The following is a 15,125-nucleotide window of genomic DNA, read 5'->3' as shown; positions in this document are numbered from 1 at the left end:
CAAGTTCAAATCGGGTCAAGCTGCTGGTTTGACCAATCTGAAAGGAACTAGTCTTCACAAAGTCTAGTGTTGGCCTTCCCCGGCGGACAAATTAACCGATTGATTTTATCAACTGAAAGACGTCGAATACGTGTCCAACTGTGGGAAGCGAGGTGCAGATGGTATTTGGAGCATTAACCCTTTGTCAGTGCAAAAGGTCAATTATTTAAGTATCACACAAGCTCTTTTACTGATCTTTTGCTCACCGGTTCTGCCAGTAACCCCATCTCTGGTGAAACTCCAAAAATCCAGGCTCACCACTCACCTCCACTAAGCTGTTCCTCTTCCCCCCCCCCACCTGTGGAACCAACTTCATCAGTCCCTTCAATGTCATTCTTCCCTCCAGGGCTTCAAGACAGCGCTCACCACTCTCTCAGATCATCCCCCATCCAAAACCATGATCTTTCTACCCCAATTAACCCTCCCCAAGCACACCTCTTTCCAAGTCTGCAGTTTTTTTCTTCCACTTCTGTGATTGAGATGGTGTAGTTGTATCAATCTTGTTCACCCTCTGTTCCCCTCTTGCACTCATTTCTCCAACTCTCCCTCTATTTTGTCCCTCAATACTGCTGTTGGTATGCATGCCCCCACCCACCCCGACCCCCCCAAACTCTCTTTCTGCTGTTCTTTTAATTATGTTCCATCCTTTTCTTGCTGTGTTCTATCTTTTCCACAAGTCTTGACTCTTTGTATAAAATGAATAAATATAATAAGGTCGTTTGGAACTGCCAACACCTGCATTGGAATAATAAGCTGAACCACCTGTTTGTTTTATGAATGCAGACAGCCCCTTGAAATTAGATATTGAAGGAGTTTGCTTCATATAACTTACATTAAAATGTTTTTTGAATACATTATGTACATATATTTATTTATTGCTCTGCAGTGTCCAAGCAGGGAACCACAAAAGTACAATTTTGTGGTTTGCATTCAGTGATTTGTTCGTTTTGGAAAGTCCTGTCAAAGTCTGCATGGAAAACACCTGCAAGAAGAGGATACTAAGACATCAATGTATTTGTACATGAAACACAAGGACATTGGTGGAGCATATCAGAATCCACATGACTGCATACCTTCCACTTCTGTGATTGAGATGGTGTAGTTGTATCAATCTTGTATGTAACATGTATGTATCATGGATGTACCATGTATGTATCATGTATGTATGTAACATGTCTATGTATCATGCATGTAGCATGTAAGTATCATGTATGTATGTGTCATGAATGTATCATGCATGTAGCATGTATGTATCATGCATGTATCTTGTATGTGTGTATCATGCATGCATCATGTATGTACGTATGTAACATGTATGTATCATGTGTGCATCATGTATGCATCATGCATCTAACTTGTATGCATGTAACATGCATGTATGTATCATGCATGTACCATGTATCACGTATGTACCATGTATGTGCCATGTATATCAAGAATGTAACATGTATGTATCATGCATGTATCATATATGTATCATGTATGTACGTATGTATCATGTGTGTGTATGTACCATGTATGTTTCATGTGTTTAACATGCATGCACCGTGTATGTATGTATCATGCATGTATCATGTATGTACATATGTATCATGTATGTATCCTGAATGTATGTATCATAAATGTATCATGTATGTGTCATGTATGCACCATGTATGTATCCTGTATGTATCATGTGTGTATCCTGCATGTATCATGTATGTATCAAGAATGTATCATGTATGTATCATGCATGTATAATGTATGTGTCGTGTATGTATGTACCATGTATGTATGTATCATGTATGTACCATGCATGTAACTTGTATGTATCATGTATGCGGCATGTATGTATCATGTATGTATTATCGTGCATGTATCATGTATGTATCGTGCATGTATCGTGTATGTAACACGTATGTATCATGTATGTATGTATCATGTATTGTCATGTATGCATCATGTGTGTAACATGTATGTATCATGTATGTATGTATCATGTATTATCATGTATGTATGTGGCATGTATGTACCATGTATGTATCGTGTATGTGACACGTATGTATCGTGTATGTATCATGTATGCATCATGTATGTATCATGTATGTATCATGTGTGTATGTACCATGTATGTATCGTGTATGTAACACATATGTATCATGTATGTATGCATGTATCATGTATGTATCAAGAATGTATCATGTTTGTAACATGTATGTAACAAGTATGTATCATGCATGCAACATGTATGTATCATGTATGTATGTGTCATGTTTGTATCATGCATGTTTGTATCCTTTATGTATCATATGTGTACGTATGTATCGTGTATGTATGTGTGTGTCATGTATGTATCATGTTTGTACGTATGTATCATGAATGTACCATGTATGTATCATGTATATATCATGTATGTATCATGTATGTATGTATCATGTATGTATGCATGTATCATGTATGTATGTATAATGTATTATGTATCATGTATGTATCATGCGTGTGTCATGTATGTACCATGTATCATGTATGTATCATGTATGTATATATCATGTATGTATGTATCTCATGTGTGTATGTATCATGTATGTATGTATGCATGTGTTTGTTTGTATGTATGCATGTATGTATCCTTGCTGTGTGTATGAACATCTGAAATGTATGTACATATGTGTTACGACTTGCCAATGCTCCGGGTGTTTCTCGTTTCATGAAATATCATTTTACACATACAGTGCTGCATATCTCATGTCAATATAACAAAAGCTTTAAAAAAAAAGAGTTTAAACGAATGTACTCGTGCAACGAACAGGCCTGGTAAAGGTACTTTTGGCTGAAGAGTTCGTTTATCCTTAAATTGTGATGCAGGTGTAAGTTCTTCCATTGGACTTGGCAACGAAAAAAAAATAAAGGTTGTCACTCAAACAAGCAATTTATTCAACAGATGTTTGAGCTTCTCTGATAACAATGTTTCTGGCAGGTGGCTCGTATTACTGAAGTATCAGACAATGTGAAGAGAAAGATGGGGGTAAACTCTGGCCTGGAACTCATCACTCTACCTCATGGGAAGCAGCTCAGACTCGACCTTTTGGAGAGGTTGGCTTGCAGCACTTGTTCGTAACACCCTCCATTGTGGAATAAGATCTTGCTGGATATTACCATGACAGAGTACATTAATAGGGTCAACATTAGCTACTGGACCCCATTGCTAGATCGTTACAGGGCTTTGTAACTGTCTGTGTGTGTCGTTGGTTATCTCCTTATGCAGGTTTCAGAAAGTGGAATGGAGCTTTCCCAGGTCTGTGTGTGTGTGTGTGTGTGTGTGTGTGTGTGTGTGTGTGTGTGTGTGTGTGTGTGTGTGTGTGTGTGTGTGTGTGTGTGTGTGTGTGTGTGTGTGTGTGTGTGTGTGTGTGTGTGTGTGTGTGTGTGTGTGTGTGTGTGTGTGTGCTTCACAGCTGATTTTATTCCACCCCCCCCCTTTCACGCTAATGTAATGCTACTCCCCCCCCTCCCTTCTGAGGCTAGTGCTCCTATATCAGAAAGTTGTGGACGAGTTTATGACCAAACTTCGTAAATGAGTTGATTTAGTGACAAGAACAAGCCGATTCGATTTTAGTTCAGGTCTGGATTCAGATCAAACCCATCAGTGGCATACAACACATAAACTTTTCAGCCTGGCTTGCACACCGCACTTTACCGAGTGCTGTTCCAGTTTTGTTCTGTCATATTGTGTTCTCATTCTTCTGCAATCTTCAACAGGTAATCAAATGCAGGTTGGACCATATTTTTATTCGTCTAAACACATAACACACACACACACACACACACACACACACACACACACACACACACACACACACACACACACACACACACACAACAAAATACAAACACATCAACAAAATGCGCACACATGCCAACACAAACCAACACAAGGCAACACACACACACACACACACACACACACACACACACACACACACACACACACACACACACACACACACGCACACACACACACACACAAACACACAACAAAATACAAACACATCAACAAAATGCGCACACATGCCAACACAAACCAACACAAGCCAACACACACACACACACACACACACACACACACACACACACACACACACACACACACACACACACACACACACACACAGACACAGACACAGACACAGACACAGACACAGACACAGACACAGACACAGACACACACACACGCACACACCTCACAATAAACCACAAATAAAAAATAATTATAACATAGAAAACAATGGATTAGATCCATTAGCTGCCCATAATAAATTCCAAATACAACAGATAGCAGGGAACATAAAAAACAATAATGAGGCTAACAATAGAAGAAATCAAAATAAACAGTTTGAAAACAACCTGAAAAAGTTCTACCAATAGCTAAGGAAACAAACAGAATGTGACAACTCCGGAAAAAAAGAAATTTTGCAAAGGTAATTTGAATACAAAAACAACACAACTAGAGGGGGAGCACTCGGGAGAGTGCAAAACCTCCGCCGCCAATACTGCTGGGTCACTCAAGTGAACCTTATATCTTATTCATTAAATATGATGTCAATAGTGCTGACAGAGCTATAGTTCTTTTGTCCATCTTTTTGGGGGGGGGGCGCGGGGGGAATCACTTAAAACATGTAGAAATGCAAAAAAAAAAAGAAATCGAAATTTTGTTGAAAAAAAAAGTTGCAAAAATTTTTTTTTTCTCGAACAATTTTTTTTGGGGGGGGTTGGAAATCACTTAAAACATGTAGAAATGCAAAAAAAATATTTTTTTTCTCAAACAATTTTTTTGGTGGGGAGGTTGGAAATCACTTAAAACATGCAGAAATGCAAAAAAACAAAAACAAATTTTCTCTAACAATTGTTTGGGGGGGGGGGACCAAGTGCAAAATCTAACGGCATGATCCTTGGACCATACCTAACCCCCCCACAAGTTTTGTCGATATCCGTCCAGGAGTTTTTCCGTAATACTGTTCACAAACAAACAAACAAACAGAAGGGTGAAAACAGTAACCTCCGATCTTCGATGGCGCAGGTTAACTCGAGGGGGAGCTCTCGGTAGAGTGCAAAACCTCCACCGCCAATACTGCTGGATCACTCAAGTGAACCTTATATCTTATTCATTAAATACTAGTACGTGCCCGTAAAAATAAATAAATAAATAAATATTCCAACCGCGAGCAAGAAACAACAACCACACAGGCCGTTTCTTCACTCTCGCGTGCCCGTACGTGCGTGGCGCGGAAGTTCGCATTTCACAGTTACGATGATTCGCAATTTAGGTTTTAATGGCCAATTATTCAATTACCGCCAACGTATTTTACCTTTTCGTAATGTTGTCGCAAGGAAAAACAAAAATAGAAGAGAAGAGAGAAAAAAATTTACTTCCTGGTTCGGAGCATACCAGCACTCTGATGTTACTGAAATTTATGCACTGTCTAATATGAAAACAATCATAACTAGGGGCATTGTGTTTATCTTTAAATGTGCAGAAGAAATCGAGAAATTATTAGAATACACGAAGTCATCACTATCTGGAAGCCCGTACGTTGTAACCCGTAATGGGGAACACGGCTGAGCTTCCCTTCCCCATCGGCCACACCCATGCAACAACGTGTCTTGTCATTGGTTTGGTAAATAAATGGCCATAACTTGGGAAGCACTTGTCCAATTAATATCAAACCTTGAAAAGGCACATCCTCAGGTCCCCAGCAATATATCTGGCAAGTTCCAATTAGATCGGACCAGCGGTTGTCGAGAAACAGCGGTCACACACAAACACACACACACACACACACACACACACACACACACACACACACACACACACACACACACACACACACACACACACACACACACACACACACACACACACACACACACACACACACACACACACACACACACACACACACACACATTGCTGGAATTATAGATAGATGACGTCAACAATTGCTGACAGTTATAGTTCTTTTCTCCAACATTTTTTTTGGGGGGGTTGGAAATCACTTAAAACATGTAGAAATGCAAAAAAAATATTTTTTTCTCGAACAATTTTTTTGGTGGGGAGGTTGGAAATCACTTAAAACATGCATAAATGCAAAAAAAAAATTTTTTTTTCTCTAACAATTGTTTGGGGGGGGGGACCAAGTGCAAAATCTAATGGTATGATCCTTGGACCATACCGAACCCCCCCCCCCGCCCCCACCAAGTTTCGTCGAAATCCGTCCAGGAGTTTTTCCGTAATACTGTTCACATGCCTGGTGTTGGCTTAATGGTTAGGGTGGTGGGCTTGGGATCCTAAGATCCTGAGTTCAAATCCCACTCAGCTGTTGAATTAATACCAGGTGGGGTTGACTCTGCCTGTCATCCTTTCGAGGTCGGCAAAATGAGTGCCAGCTTGCTGGTATACTGTGTCGGAGTGGCGACCCGTCCAGGATTGTGCCCAATAGCCAAGGAGACTGCTTAGCACCAATGCTCTGCACAGAGTATGGTCCCAATGGATGGACTGTTCACAAACAAACAAACAAACAGAAGGGTGAAAACAGTAACCTCCGATCTTCGATGGCGGAGGATAACTCGAGGAGGAGCTCTCGGTAGAGTGCAAAACCTCCGCCGCCAATACTGCTGGGTCACTCAAGTGAACCTTATATCTTATTCATTAAATACTAGTACGTGCCCGTAAAAATAAATAAATAAATAAATATTCCAACCGCGAGCAAGAAACAACAACCACACAGGCCGTTTCTTCACTCTCGCGTGCCCGTACGTGCGTGGCGCGGAAGTTCGCATTTCACAGTTACGATGATTCGCAATTTAGGTTTTAATGGCCAATTATTCAATTAGCGCCAACGTATTTTACCTTTTCGTAATGTCGTCGCAAGGAAAAACAAAAATAGAAGAGAAGAGAGAAAAAAAATTACTTCCTGGTTCGGAGCATAACAGCACTCTGATGTTACCGAAATGTATGCACCGTCTAATATGAAAACAATCATAACTAGGGGCATTGTGTTTATCTATAAATGCGCAGAAGAAATCGAGAAATTATTAGAATACACGAAGTCATCACTATCTGGAAGCCCGTACGTTGTAACCCGTAATGGGGAACACGGCTGAGCTTCCCTTCCCCATCGGCCACACCCCATGCAACAACGTGTCTTGTCATTGGTTTGGTCAATAAATGGCCATAACTTGGGAAGCACTTGACCGATTAATATCAAACCTTGAAAAGGCACATCCTCAGGTCCCCAGCAATATATCTGGCAAGTTTCAATTAGATCGGACCAGCGGTTGTCGAGAAACAACGGTCACAGACACACACACAGACACACACACAGACACACACAGACACACACACACACACACACACACACACACACACACACACACACACACACACACACACACACACACAGACACACACAGACACACACAGACACAGACAGACACACACACACACAGACACACAGACACACAGACACACACACACACAAATTGCTGGAATTATAGATAGATGACGTCAACAGTGCTGACAGTTATAGTTCTTTTCTCCAACATTTTTTTTTGGTGCGGGGGGGGGGGGGGTTGGAAATCACTTAAAACATGTAGAAATGCAAAAAAAAAAAAAAATTCAGATATTTTTTCTAAATGGCCGCCATAGCGGCCACATTGGATTTTGGACCTTGGACCATACCTAATTCCCCCACCAAGTTTCGTCGAAATCCCTCGAGGAGTTTTTCCACAATACTGTTCACAAACAAACAAACAAACAAACAAACAAGCAGTCATCGACTGGTACTTACGAAATTGTCAACTTGACCTCTGACCTTGTCTAATAAAAGCTGTCTTTTGAGAAGGTAGCGACGAAAACCAGAAGTTTCTACAATGATTCTGTACCAAACATCAAAAATCATAACGTCGACCGAAGCAAAAATCTCCATTTCTCCACGCAATTATTACCTTCGCATTCTGTGAAAGGTTATGTTTTGGTCGCTGTGTATTTATTTATTTGTGAATATGTGTGTTTGTTTGTTATTCGCATAACTCAGAAAGTATTAAACCGAATTGCATGAAATTTGGTGGGATGATTCACGAGTATCCAAGGACGATTTGATTAGATTTTTGGAGCGATCGGGTCAAAGGTCAAGGTCAAGGTCATGAAAAGGTCAAAAACACTCTTTTGAGCATAACTTCCTTCATAATACAGCAATCGACATGCAACCACCGCCATGTTGTTCCATGACGAGATACCTTTCGGATATGTAGTGTCGGATTTGACGTAACATCATCGGAAGTGCGTCTAAATGACGTCACAAGATGACGTAAATTTTCAATTTTCGATCTCATCAGTTTTGATCATCCCGTTTTGTAGGACTTACGTTAAGGACGTCACACACTAAATTTGACTTCGATCGGACTGACTGTTATGACGTCATTGACGTTTGAACATGACGTTTTTCAATTGTGGCTAAAATGTCCTGATATTTTACATTCAAATATCTATATAATTTATAAAGCAAAGTCTCCCAAATCCAGGCATCAGGATCAGTACCAAAATATCTGTTTATTGATGTACCGGTTTTGCCAATTAACTCTGTAGTCAAGGTCAAGGTCACACTCAAGGTCAAAATATACCTGTAGGCATAGCTTCAGATCTAATAGAGCTATTGACATGAAACTAACGTTAAAACGTTCAGTGAACTACGAGCTTTCAGAATGGTAGTCCCCGATTGGACGTGACGTCCCCGGAAGTGCGTCAAAATGACGTCACAAGATGACGTCATTTTTCAACTTTTTAATTTTTCAGTGTTTATCATTCCATTTTGTTGGACTGCCTTCAAGGAGGTTACACACCAAATTTGACATCAATCGGACTGACGGTTGTGACGTCGTGGATGTTTTAAAATGACGATTTTCAAATGTGCCCAGAAAAAAGTTGCGGCGGCGAAGGTATGCGCTCTACCGAGTGCCCGTTCTAGTTCAATCTTATTTTATGAAAGTCACAAAACATGAACATTCGGCCATCCACCAACAATCTTTTCATAATCCGACGGCTCAGCGAGTCAGGCATGCGACGATAACCTTTATTGGGATAAAAAATGACTTTTAAACACCATCTTTATCGAAAACACCGTCAGCGCGCACACACAAAACCTTTACGTGACTCAACGCCGCGTCTGCTCAAGCGCACTGCATCATGGAACGACCCGTAACGCGGCGAGTGAAATATTTTTTATACAATCTTAAAACGTCTCCAAAACATCCGATTTCTACCAGAATTTCGACAACCGAGTTTTAAGCGTCCGAAGCGATCGCAAAAACTGAAGACAAAATTAAAATCGAAGTTAAAACGAACTCGTAACGTTGAGCGAAGCAAAAATACTCCATTTCTCCACATTAATTTACGGAATTATGTTTGACCTCACTGTGACCTTGACCTTTGACCGATTTTAACCAAAATCTAATCAGCGCTAGCCATCACCCTCCTGAATCACGTGGTGTAATTTGACATTGGCAGCTTCTTCCGTTCTCGAGTTATCGTGCCATCAAACAAACAAACAAACACACAAACAAGCAGTCATCGACACTGGTACTTACGAAACCGTCAACTTGACCTCTGACCTTGTCTAATAAAAGCTGTCTCTCGAGAAGGTAGCGACGCAAACCTGAAGTTTCTATGATGATTCTGTACCAAACCATCAAAAATCGAATGCTTTGGATGTTTGACCTCACTGTGACCTTGACCTTTGTCCGATTTTGACCAAAATCTAATCAGCGCAAGCCGCCACCCTTCTGAATCACGTGGTGTAATTTGACATTGGTAGCTTCTTCCGTTCTCGAGTTATCATTTTTTGGATGTTTGACCTCACTGTGACCTTGACCTTTGACCGATTTTGACCAAAATCTAACCAGCACTAGCCATCAGCCTCAAGAATCACGTGGTGTAATTTGACATTGGTAGCTTCTTCCGTTCTCGAGTTATCTGTACCAAACCATCAAAAATCGAATATTTGACCTCACCGTGACCTTGACCTTTGACCGATTTTGACCAAAATCTAATCAGCACTCGCTATCACCCTCCTGAATCACTTCTTCCGTTCTCGAGTTATCGTGCCGACAAACAAACAAACAAACAAACAGAAACGGAAGGCATCAATATACTTACGAAATCTTTAGATTTCGTAAGTAACAAGCAGTCATAGACTGGTACTTACGAAATCGTCAACTTGACCTCTGACCTTGTCTAAAAGCTGTCTCTCGAGAAGATAGCGACGCAAACCAGAAGTTTCTACGATGATTCTGTGCCAAACCATCAAAATCGTAATGTCGACCGAAGCAAAAATTTCCATTTCTCCACGCAATTATTGAATATTATTTTATCAAAGTCACAAAATCGTCATATTCGGCAATCCACCAACAATCTTTACATAATCCGACGGCTTAGCGAGTCAGGCATGCGACGATAACCTTTATTGGGATAAAAAAAAATGACTTTTAAACACCATCTTTATCGAAAACACCCTCAGCGCGCACACGCAAAACCTTTACGTGACTCAACGACGCGTCTGCTCGAGCGCCCTGCATGACGTGACGACCCGTGATGCATCGAGTGAAATATTTTTTATACAATCTTAAAACGTCTCCAAAACATCCGATTTTTACCAGAATTTCAACAACCGAGTTTTAAGCGTCCTAAGTGATCACAAAAACCGAAGACAAAATTAAAATCGAAGTTAAAACGAACTCGTAATGTCGAGCGAAGCAAAAATACTCCATTTCTCCACATGAACTTACGGAATTGCGCACTGCATCACGTGACGACCCGTGACGCGCGAGTGAAATATTTTTTATACAATCTCTTAAAACGTCTCCAAAACATCCGATTTTTACCAGAATTTCGACAACCGAGTTTTAAGCGTCCGAAGCGATCGCAAAAACGGAAGACAAAATTAAAATCGAACTCGTAACGTCAAACGAAGCAAAAATACTCTATTTCTCCACATGAATTTACGGAATTGCGCACTGCACCACGTGACGACCCGTGACGCGCGAGTGAAATATTTTTTATACAATCTTAAAACGTCTCCAAAACATCCGATTTTTACCAGAATTTCGACAACCGAGTTTTAAGCATCCTCAGCGATTGCAACAACCGAAGACAAAATTAAAATCGAAGTTAAAACGAACTCGTAACGTCAAACGAAGCAAAAATACTCCATTTCTCCACATGAATTTATGGAATTATGTTTGACCTCACTGTGACCTTGACCTTTGACCGATTTTGACCAAAATCTAATCAGCGCGAACCATCACCCTCCTGAATCACCTGGTGTAATTTGACATTGGTAGCTTCTTCCGTTCTCGAGTTATCATTTTTTGGATGTTTGACCTCACTGTGACCTTGACCTTTGACCGATTTTGACCAAAATCTAATCAGCACTAGCCATAAGCCTCCTGAATCACGCGATGAAATTTGACATTGGTAGCTTCTTCCGTTCTCGAGTTATCGTGCCTACAAACAAACAAACAAACAAACAAATAAAAACAATGTCACCCGCAGGGTGACCCGTATCTTGCCAAAAGGTGACCACGTGTGACTTCTTTAAGGTCACACTGAGGTGAACAGAGCTGCTATCCACCAGGAGCGACTCCTTGAGGAATATCTGCCCACGAGAGATTCCGATGAGAATCGTTCTACACAGTAACCATGAAAAATATGCGTTTGCCTCATAACGTCACCAAATGACGTCATAATGTCTCAAGCTTGACATATCTAGAAAGCACTCATCGAGGTGTTCAATTTGAGGTACTACACGATATGGTTCCTAAAACTTGAAAATTTGACCTTGGGGTCAAATATGTTTGACCTCAGGCGCTAACCATGAAGGTCAAGGCCAATCGCCACCAAAAATTAATCAGCTGAACGCCAGACCATGAACTATATTCCCATGAAGTTTAAAGACGATCCGATCAAAATTACTCAAAAAATAAGGGTTTCGTCGACTCCCCTGATTTGTGACAAAGTGACCTTGACCTTTGACCTTCAAAATTTTGTGCACTGAAAGGGACCTCTTATCTATAGGCCTCTGATATGTGAAGTTACAAAAATTTCCAATGATAACTGTGCTCTGCAGAATTTTTTATACGCGATTACAGACAAACAAACAAACAAACAAAAAAAAACATATAAGCTGACTAAAATATCTTGCAAAAACTTTGTTTTGGCAAGATAACAAACAAACATACAAACAAACAGAAATGGAAGTCATCAATATACTTACGAAATCTTTAGATTTCGTAAGTTACAAACACACAAACAAACACACAAACAAACAAACTGAAAAGGAACTGATCAATATACTTACAAAAGCTTTAGATTTCATAAGTAACAAACACACAAACAAACACACAAACAAACACAATTACAAGCAGTCATAGACTTGTACTTACGAAATCGTCAACTTGACCTCTGACCTTGTCTAATAAAAGCTGTCTCCGGAGAAGGTAGCGACGCAAACCAGAAGTTTCTACGATGATTCTGTACCAAACCATCATAAATCGAATGTTTGACCTCACTGTGACCTTGACCTTTGACCGATTTTGACCAAAATCTAATCAGCACTAGCCATCACCCTCCTGAATCATGTGCTGTAATTGGACATTGGTAGCTTCTTCCGTTCTCGAGTTATCGTGCCTACAAACAAACAAACACACAAACAAACACAAACAAATACACAAACAAAACACACAAACAAACACACAAACAAACAAACAGAAACGGAACTGATCAATATACTTACGAAATCTAAAGATTTCGTAAGTAACAAACACACAAACAAACACACAAACAAACAGTCATAGACTGCTACTTACGAAATCGTCAACTTGACCTCTGACCTTGTCTCATAAAAGCTGTCTCGAGAGAAGGTCGCGATGCAAACCGGAAGTTTCTACGATGATTCTGTACCAAACCATCAAAAATCGAATGTTTTGGATGTTTGACCTCACTGTGACCTTGACCTTTGACCGATTTTGACCAAAATCTAATCAGCGCTCGAGCACCACCCTCCTGAATCACGTGGTGTAATTTGACATTGGTAGCTTCTTCCGTTCTCGAGTTATCGTGCCGACAAACAAACAAACAAACAAACAGAAACGGAAGTCATCAATATACTTACGAAATCTTTAGATTTCGTAAGTAACAAACAGAAAGGGGTGAAAACAGTAACCTCCAATCTTCGATGGCGGAGGCATAAGGAGGCACAAGGAAGCATAGTGGATATGACACTTGGAAAATTATAAAGCAACAGCAACAGGAAATGCATCCACTGACCATCGACAAGGAAAAAAAGTCGAAAACATCTTGCAAAAGCTGTTAGCCAAAAACAGCCAACGGACGAATAGCTTTCAGAAGGCAACACTCTTCTCATCCCCAAATCTGAAGAAACCCATCTACCCAACAAATGTAGACCAATAACATGCCTACCAACAACCTACAAACCTTCAACAGGTATAATAACTGATGCAGTTTTCGACCACCTCCCTCAACAAGGAGCTTTAGAGGCGGAGCACAAAGGATGTAAGAGAGGACACTATGGAACAATAGACCTTTTATTGTTAAACAACACCATCCTCGAAAACTGCAAGCTCCGCCAAACCAGCTTATCCACAGCCAGGATAGATTGCAAAAAAAGCCTTTGATAGTGTCCCACATTCATGGATTATAAAATGCATACAAGTGTACAAAATTTACCCCCAGATAGTCACACTAATTGAGGAAGCAATGACGTTCTGGAATGCAATGCTGAAACTACCTTACGTGGAAGGAAAGATTAAAATCCCAGGAGTAAAGATACGACGTGGTATCTTACAAGATGACAGTCTTTCCCCCCTCCTGTTTTGTGTGGCTCTGAACACACTGAGCAACCTCATCAATGAACAAGGACACAGATACAATCTGACATGCAACAGAAAAATGACGAAAGAAACAAGAAAGGTGACACACCGACTGTACATGGATGATCTAAAACTCTTCGCCCCAAATGATAAGAAATTGACAGATCAACTGAAACTAGTAAAGCAGTACTCAGAGGACATCCAAATGGAGAACATACAACATCTCAATCCATCAACGTGCAACAATACAGTAACTAGAAAAATAAACATCCTACAAATACCAAAGAAGAGAAGAAGGCCCCCAGGTACAACACAAAAAAATGCATAAAATAATCGACAGAGTACTCATGCAGAATAAGACTAATTCTGAAGTCATTCCTCTCCCCAAGAAACAAAACCAAAGTTATAAACCAACTTGCAGTGTTGGTATACCAATATATATATATATATATATATATATATATATATATATATATATATATATATATATATATATATATATATATATATATATATATATACATACCAATATAACTGTGCAATTATAGACTGGCCACAATTGGAGATCAAAAACTTCCACACCAAAATGAGGAAACTTCTAACTATTCACAAGATTTTCTACAAAAAACAATGCGTACCCGAGGTTATACTTACCGAGACAAGAGGGAGGATGTGGTTTGATGGAGCTTAACCAAGTCCACAGAACATCGTGTGTCGGACTAGCGGAGTATGTGAAGAGCTCAACAGACTGTCGGATGAGATTTGTACACGAGCAAGGAAACAACAAACCAGAAAAGGGATCCTTAATCTATTTAGCAACAAACTTCTAAAAACAGGTGGAAATGATGGATACTACACAGGAAAATGAAACAGAAACAAACACAGCCCCAATGATTGCAAATAAAAAAACCAGAAATCTCCAAAAACAAACATCAGCAGATATACTCGAACAAATGGGAGAACGATAAAAGAGCAGGAAGATTTACCAATTTAACAATTAAAACAATCATGGAAACACAAACCTGATCTGATCCTTGAAAATGAACAAGTAATGCTCACGTGTGACAAGATGATCCCGTAAAGTGTGGAAATTGCAAACAAAGCATTGCATCGCGACATGGTGCTCAAATACAAAAAAGGAAAAAAAACCAGCATTGTTGATCGAGGTT

At 40.0% G+C, this 15,125-nt stretch overlaps 1 protein-coding gene across 9 annotated transcripts in view; it reads left to right on the top strand.

Moving 5' to 3' along the window:
• The window catches only part of LOC147026311 (breast cancer anti-estrogen resistance protein 3 homolog), a 212,911-nt gene that overhangs the window by 192,682 nt on the left and 5,104 nt on the right, over window positions 1-15,125 (top strand). For all 9 annotated transcript variants that reach the window (XM_085881597.1, XM_085881599.1, XM_085881598.1 and 6 more), the window contains one exon: window positions 2,996-3,111. In XM_085881597.1, the coding sequence (XP_085737723.1) occupies window positions 2,996-3,111 (116 nt within the window). The remainder of the gene's footprint in view (window positions 1-2,995; window positions 3,112-15,125) is intronic.

The sequence above is a fragment of the Eptatretus burgeri genome, chromosome 5 (assembly GCF_056783735.1).
Source record: "Eptatretus burgeri isolate ZD-2024b chromosome 5, Ebu_testis_v1, whole genome shotgun sequence".
NCBI lineage: Eukaryota > Metazoa > Chordata > Myxini > Myxiniformes > Myxinidae > Eptatretus > Eptatretus burgeri.
Note: the sequence above shows the minus strand (reverse complement) of the source record. Positions and strands in the feature narration are given on the sequence as shown.